General features: G+C 38.5%; 1 protein-coding gene across 1 annotated transcript in view; it reads right to left on the bottom strand.

Moving 5' to 3' along the window:
• CPA6 (carboxypeptidase A6) overlaps positions 1 to 7,968 on the bottom strand; it is a 526,142-nt gene that overhangs the window by 183,690 nt on the left and 334,484 nt on the right. Inside the window, exon 4 of the mRNA XM_006860036.1 lies at positions 3,997 to 4,111. Within this exon, the coding sequence (XP_006860098.1) occupies positions 3,997 to 4,111 (115 nt within the window). The remainder of the gene's footprint in view (positions 1 to 3,996; positions 4,112 to 7,968) is intronic.

The raw sequence follows: 7,968 nt of genomic DNA, 5'->3' as shown, positions 1-7,968 counted from the left end.
TGGTCCTGTATTTTGTGTTGTTCTCGGCAGAGCTCAACCTGATCTGCCATCTTTTTCTGGAAGTTCTCTTTGGCTTACTCTCGAGTGCATATTTATCCATAAATATCCAGAAATGTCAAAAGTAAATCTGAATTGGTTCCAACCATTCTAGATAGTCTTGAGCTATACAAGTGTACTGAGTAATTGTGTACAATGCCTTGTATTTGTAGATCTCTTTATATTAACTGATTTACATGGGAAATCAGAGCCACCTCAGCTACCTTACAATGATTATAGTGCCTGCTTACTTTTCTTAAGACTTCATTTTGTAATTAAAGTACATTCTGTTCCTTTTAATCCAAATTCTAAATTAGAGGCAATGCAAAGGTTTATAAGTAAAACCTTCTGGAGTGTTAAATCTAACCTGAATGTGCATTAGAAGCAATAATTTTTACTTTCTGTATGTGTGTGTATTTAAATTTAATTTCATTTTAGTGCATGTCAATAGCATTTTCATGTACCAAGTTATTTAAAATCTTTCCATTGCTTCTTGCTTCTAATTTCAAACTTCTAAAAAATGTTGAGATGAAATATTTGGAAATAATTTTGAAAGGAGAATCATTTTAAAGAGAACCAAAAGTATTATTAAAAATATAATCGGATTCCATTAGTTCTATGTATGGAATTCTTTTGTTCAATTAATGTACTCATTCTGTCAACAAGTCTCTATTGGGAGGTCTCTGTTTGTCACTAGGGATATAGTGGAGTCCTGGTGTGACATAGTGGGACAAGCACTGAACTGTGACCTGTATTGGATTTCTGAGGATTGGTTGGTGGGTTTGAACCTTGTAGTTAGCAGTCCAGTGCTTATCATAAAGTGCTACACTAGGACTCCAATCACAGAATTAAGAATGGTGATAAATAACACATCTATGTGCTATGGTGATGGTGGTTATGTGCCGTGGTGTTGGTTCTGACTCATAGCGACCCTATACAGGGTTTCCAAGGCTGTAAATCTTTACAGGAGAAGACAGCCTCATCTTCAGGGAAATGTAATACTCCAGGATGGTAGCAAGCAGGCAAGGGTACCACCTACTCTAGGAGATTAGTAACAACTACTCTTTTGCTTAAGCTGAGTTCAGGTGAACAATAAATAAATATGGTGGTAAGGATGGGACTTCTGTCAGTTTTCCTGGTAGAATAAATAACAGCATGTTCAAAGGCCTTCAGGGGCCACAAATGAGGCTTGAACGTTGAGAGGTCTCAACTTTGCAGAAGATACAAGGCAAGCATCAAGGTTCTTTTCTATACCTCAACCAACTCATTGTCCTGAAACTTTGTCTACTTACCTTCTATGAATCTTTTTTTTTCCCTTAAATTTTATTTATTTTGTTGTTGTTGTTGAGAATATACACAAAACATACTAATTCAATGATGTCTGTGCACACAGTTTAACAACACTGATTACATTTTGATTGCATTCTTCCAGTTGTACTTCTGTTCTCACCCTTTTTTCTGAGTTGTCCCCCCCTCATTAACATGTACTCTCTGTTCCCTAAAGTTGCTATTTAATCTTCCTAGTTGCTGTTGTCAGTTTGGTAGTATATGAGTATAAAAAAAGATTCTATAGTTGCTGAGCTGTTTCTGATTCATAGTGACAGAATAGATCTGCCCCTGGGGTTTCCAAGGCTGTATATTTTTATGGAAGCAGACTGTCGCCTGTTTCTCCTACAGAGTGGCTGGTGAGTTGAAACTGCAGACCCATTGTTTGGCAGGCACATGCCTTAACCACTGCATCACCAGGACATCTTTTATCACAGATGCATAGTTCTTAAAAGAGTATAATGCTCAAGGCAGACCTTTAGAAATCATTATTAAACGAGTTAAGCTGAAGTATTGCTCTGTTTTAAGATGACTTCAGAAGGTATTTTTGGTGTAAGGTTTTAAGATGATCTTAGGGCACTCATTTCAGGGATTTATCCATTCTCCAGGGCATTCTGCAGCTTCCCCCTTTTGATCAGTATTCTTTTATGGAATCCTTGGTCAAAATGCTCAGGAATGGTAGCTGTTGTTAAGTGCCATCGAGTCAGTTCCAACTGATAGCCACCCTGTGTAGGGTTTCTGAGGAGCGGCTGGTGAGTTTGAACCACTGACCTTGTGTTTCAAACTGACCTTGCAGTCCTGTGCTTATCCTACAGAGCCACCCCAGACGTCATGAATTCTTCTGGACTTATGGCAAATGAGACAGTTGGTCATGGAAAGAACTACTCACACATACTCCATCTCCTCCTATTTGGGACTCCTTCTATTGCTCCAGGTGAAGAGAGACCAATTGTTGTGCCAACTGATGGCTACTTGCAAGCTTTTACACATCAGGCACTACTCAATGAACTAAGAGGCTGAACAGATGCACCAAACACATGATTAGGCCAATTAACCCAGATGATCCATGAAGTCTTCAAACCTCCAAACTAAGAACCCAAATCTCATGAGGTGTTTGATTGTACATGAGCAGCTTCAGCGCGTACTCTTTTGTGTTGTTGTTGTCATTGTAAATATGAAGGGGCATCAAAAAGTAAGTGGAAAAATTGCATTATCTTTTAGTTTTAGTTTTCCTTGAACTTTTTCAAGCCCCTTGTATATCATTACACAACTTTTGCCAATTCAGCTTTATACAGGTGCACAGCGCATTGACAGCATCTACATTAATCAGCTGTGAAACCGTATCCTTCATCAATGTGATGTTTCCAAGACTGTTAACTCTCTTCTTCTCATCCCTTCCACCACTGGTGGTCACTAATACACTTTGATCACTATATTGTTGTCTTTTCTTGTCTTCTTTATATCAGGTGAGGTCACACAAGATTTGTCTTTTGGTGATTGACTTATTTCAACCAGCACAATGTCTTCAAGCTCCATGCATATTTTAGCATGCATTAAGACTTCAGTTTTCCTACTAGCTGAGTAGTATTCCAATGTATAAACATGTACCATGTTTTGTTTATCCATTCATCTACTGATGGACATTCAGGTTGTTTCCACCCTTTGGCTGTTGTGAATTGTGCTGCAGTTAACACTGTTGGCATAAAAGTCTCATTTGGAGCATCTACTTTCAGGTGTTTTTGGTATATTCCAAAGAGTGGTATTGCTGGACCATATGATTGTTGTTAAGTACTGTTGAGTCTGTTCTGACTCATAGCCACCCTGTATAGGGTGTCTGACTCCTGGTGTGGTGTTGTGGGTTAATGAGCTGTACTGCAAAGTTGGTTTGAACTGGAAGGTCGGTGGTTCAAGCTCACCAGCTGTTCCTCGGAAACACTATACAAGGTTGCTTTGACTTGATGACACTTAACAACAACAACATGGGGTTTCTGAGGAGCAACTCGTGAAGTTTTATATATATTTTGGTTATTATATTCTTGTTGGATAAATGGTTCCAAAAAAACTCTCCTAGTTGTAGCTTTTCTTTTCACTTTTTTGATGAAGTCCTTTGATGAACAAAAGTCTTACTTTTTATGAGGTCTCATTTATTTATTTTGTCTTTTGCTGTTGTGGTGGTTTTGTTACTATATTATACAACTCATTGTTGAAAGCTAGGCCCAATAACATTTGCTCCTATTTGTTCTTTTAAGAATTTTATGTTTTTAATTTGCACATTTTAAGTCCATAACTTGCTTTTGTATATGATAAGAATTGACTTGATGGTATGCTATTGCACATAGTCCTTGTCTCTGTCTTTATGCTTCTCCTAATCCTTAACCTAGGAACTCTGGTAGCATAGTGGTTACAAATCGGGCTGCGAGCCTCAAGGTCAGCAGTTTGAAACTATCAGATGCTCCATGGGAGAAAGATGAGGTTTTCTGCTCCTGTAAAGATTTACAGCCTCAGAAACCCTGTTCAGGGTCGCTATGGGTCAGAACCGACTCGATGACACTTAACAACAACAACAACAATCCTTAACCTAAATGATAAATATATGATTGTGAAAAAGCAACAAAAGTTTGTTTGATTACATACTTCTTCCAAGGAGTGATAAACTTCATAATTATATCTAGGAAGAGATCTTCGGTTTCTCTGGGTCTGCAAGCTGCTTCCCTTTTCCAGTGCTTTCTGAAGATCTTCTATGAGGACCCTGGGTGTGAAAAGACAAACATAATAGAGTACGTTGAGATAATATAAAAATTCGGGACTAAAACCAGAAATTCATGCTATCTATGGAAAAAGGGCAGCCAACGTTAACATTTCTAATAATACCAAATGTTGAAAACAATTCTTTTTAAAGAAATGAAAAGTGTAACTATGAGCTTATTATAAGCATATGTCTCCATATGCTGATGTGTCTGCTATAACAGCAGTAGTCATAGTTACCATGGATGGAGCATTTACAACAACAGAATGATAGTTACAAGCACTTATATTTGCTCAGTTTATTATGCACCAGGCACGCTGCAGTTTCTACACACAGGCTCTCAGTTTCTATTACTCCCATTTTACAAGCAGGGAAACAGCCTCCCAAGGGTTCAAAACTTACTAAGGCAGTCATGAGTAGCCACGCCCGAATTTGAACTCAGATTGTGAAGTCAAATTAAGTGTTGAGACTTCAAGTTCAGTGTGACGACGCAATGAAGACTGAGCAGAACCTATAATGAAAATGTTTCCTCGCCCCTGTGCACAGCTCCTTTACTGCTGCTTCTATTTCCTCACATCCCTTTCATCACTGGGAGGCTGTTCTAATGGCATCACCAAAATATCTAACTCAAGACTCTGAGAGAAAAGAGAAAGGACAGCAAAGTTCTGTCAACAGAAGAAACGGAAGAAATACCCAGAATTGGAAAAAGTTTTTTAGCTTCTTGCTAATATCAAGGATGTCAAGAAAAGCGTAGCTAATCAAAGCCAATGCATTTGGAAAGTGGAGGTTGAGGCCATTGTGGATTCAAGTGTTTGAAACCAGCTCCAGATGAAGCCATTAGTGCTTTTGATGCTACCTCTAAGCTGGATATAGGCCCGTCTTCCCACTCCACACAGAATGTTTAAGTATAGCTTCTTTGAAGTAAAAATGCACTTCCCTTGTTTGGAATAACTTAGAGACATCAAAAACCATGCAATGATTTTTCTGGGTGTGGCAGGTAAAAAGTTTTATCTTCTCCCAAAATCAGTTGCTTAAAGAGTAGTACTGGTGTGGCATTGTTGAATAAGCTCTGGACTACTAACCACAAGATTGGCAGTTCAAAACCACCCACTGCTCCTTGGAAACTCTATACAGGGTTGCTATGAGTTGTACTGACTCAATGACACCCAACAACAACAGCAGCAGTAGTTTAAGTTCTATTAAAATAATGACTCGAAGGCTGATCTATGTTCTATATTTTTTGTTGTTAAGTGTGGTTAGCAGTCCAGTGCTTATCTTATAGCTCCACCCCAGGATCTGTATGGCTGTCTGTGTGCTATCGAGTCAGTTCTGACTCATAGTGACCCTGTATAGGGTTTCCAGAAGCAGTTTGTGGGTTTGAACCGTCTATTTTCTGTTTAACAGTTCAGTGCTTATCCTGAAGCTCCACACCAGGATCTATATGACTGGCTGAGTGCTGTGGAGTCTGTTCCAACTCATAGTGACCCTATATAGGGTTTCTGGGGCTACAAGTCTTTAAGGGAGTAGAAAACCTCATTTTTCTCTCGTGGAGCAGCTGGTGGACTTGAACTACTGACCTTGTGGTTAGCAGCCTGAAATGTAACCTATTATGTTACCAGGGCTCAGATTCTATATTTGTTGATGTTGTTAAGTGTTGCTGAGTCTGCTCGAACTCACAGCAACCCTGTATAATGTTTCCCAGGAGTGGCTAGTGAATTTGAACTGCCCATCCTGAAGTTCAAACAGACCTTGGGGCCCAGTGCTTATCCTACAGTGTCACACTAGGACTTCGAGGATCTCTATGTTGTCGTTGTTAAGTACCATGGAGTCGGTTCTGATTCATAGTGACCCTGCACAGGGTTTTCAAGGCTGTAAATCTTTACGGGAGCAGAAAGCCTCCTCTTTCTCCCATGGACTGGCTGGTAGTTTCGAACTGCCGACCGTGAGGTTAGGAGCCCGATTGATTCGTAACCACTACACTACCAGAGCTCCTGAGGATCTATATAAACCCCCTCGCCCAATTGTTAAAATTATTTTGAATTACCTTATAAATACCTCTGGTCCACGAAGGAAGATTTCCTTGGGATCCTGCTGATTCATGATTGATTATTTATCTAGTGCCCACAGTGAGCCAAACCCTTAATCAAGGATTTGATTATTTGCTTACTTTTCTGTACCCTTCAAGTTTCTGCTTTAAAACTGGAAACATTTTAGAAATCAAGCCATGGTAAGGTGGTATGAAATTGGTAAACTCAGTTGCTAGCTGCTTTCCATGGTTCAAAAATAAGAGTGGAGCTTTAGGAAGTCAGCCTGAACATCATCAGTCACCATTGTTTTCCTTTCTTACTTAAGGAACTAAGTTACAGCTGAAATTAGACTTGTATGCGTTTAGAACTTCACAATATTTAACATAGAACTTTACACTATTGCTAAGGTAGGTCTTAAGTACCTTCGCTGTTATATTCAAACATCCTTGTGCTGTGATAGGATCAGGAATGGTGAGGAAAGATGCAAGTTTGATTAGGACTAAGGTGTTTGTAAACTGTCAACATATTTGAGTTACTCCAGGTAATCATCAAATATGTTTCTCTTACCAATATCCATTTCTCCTTGCTACTTGAAACTTAGGGAACATGGTGATTCTATATGGTAAGCACTGGACTTTGAACCACAAGGCCGGTGTTTCGAGTCACCAGTCGCTCTGCAGGAGAAAGATGAGGCTTTCTGCTTTGACAAAGATTCGTTGCCTTGGAAACTCTATTCAGGGTAGCTATGATTTGGAACTGACTAGATAGCACTTAACAACTTTAAACTAAACAAAACAACTTATTTGCCAAAGTCAGCCAACCCTACACAAGGATCACTTTCTGCATTTGCAGTTTAAAAACTTAAAATACAGAAACACCAAAATAAATCGTTCAAAGGATTGAAATATTTTCAGAATGTTTACAGACTTGAGCTGTAATGTATTGCTTTGACAACATTTCCAAAGTTGATAGATCTTCTAAATATACTCAAATGCTGACAATTTGTTTCCCTGGAGGGTAAGAGCAATTCCTTGCTTTCCTTGCTAGAAAGGTCTGAAGTTCTGAAGCTGACACACCTGCTTGTTTGTCAGCTCTTAGCAGAACAACCCTTAGAAAGTTAACATTCTGTTGGGCCTTCTAGTAAGAAAATTGTGCCTCTTAATTGATTAGATTATACATTATTAATTGATAAATGACACCATTTTTCTAACCACATAATAAAATGCCTATTCAGACAACTGCCTAAATAATTCCAGTGGATAATTGTTATATTTATGTTCATATTTTCTAGGTAGACCTGCAAAAGCTTTCACTGAAAGTAAGAAAATTATCATATTTTCAGTTTGAGGTTTTATAGAATCATAATTTTGATGAATAAATGTTTATTAAGCATCTACATCATATTTTAGAATAAAGTCTCCTAGACTCCTAAATAAATAGAGTCCTTGTGTGGTGCTGTGGGATAATACATTTGACCACAACGTTGATTTGAGCTGCAAAGTTGGTGGCTCAAATTGACCAGCCACTCCTTGGAAACCCTATACAGGGTGACTATGAGCCAGAACTGACTGGATGGCAGTTAACAACAATAATAATAACAAAAGTCTTTGGAAAAAAAAAAGAAAAAGAAAGAAACAGAAACCTCAAACAAACCAGTTGCTGTCCAAATTGTTTTTACTTGTGAAATATTTTTTAATGCTTTCTTTCCCCTGATCCCACTACTGTGACCCTAACCCAGAACGTTCTGATCTTTTTTATTTTTAAAGAACTTTTTATTGTGGATTGAGTGAAAACTTACAGGGCAGATCATCAGTTTTACATTCAACAAATCAT

Source organism: Chrysochloris asiatica, unplaced genomic scaffold (genome assembly GCF_000296735.1).
Source record: "Chrysochloris asiatica unplaced genomic scaffold, ChrAsi1.0 scaffold00036, whole genome shotgun sequence".
Taxonomy (NCBI): domain Eukaryota; kingdom Metazoa; phylum Chordata; class Mammalia; order Afrosoricida; family Chrysochloridae; genus Chrysochloris; species Chrysochloris asiatica.
This window is presented reverse-complemented; position numbering and strand designations above follow the sequence as displayed.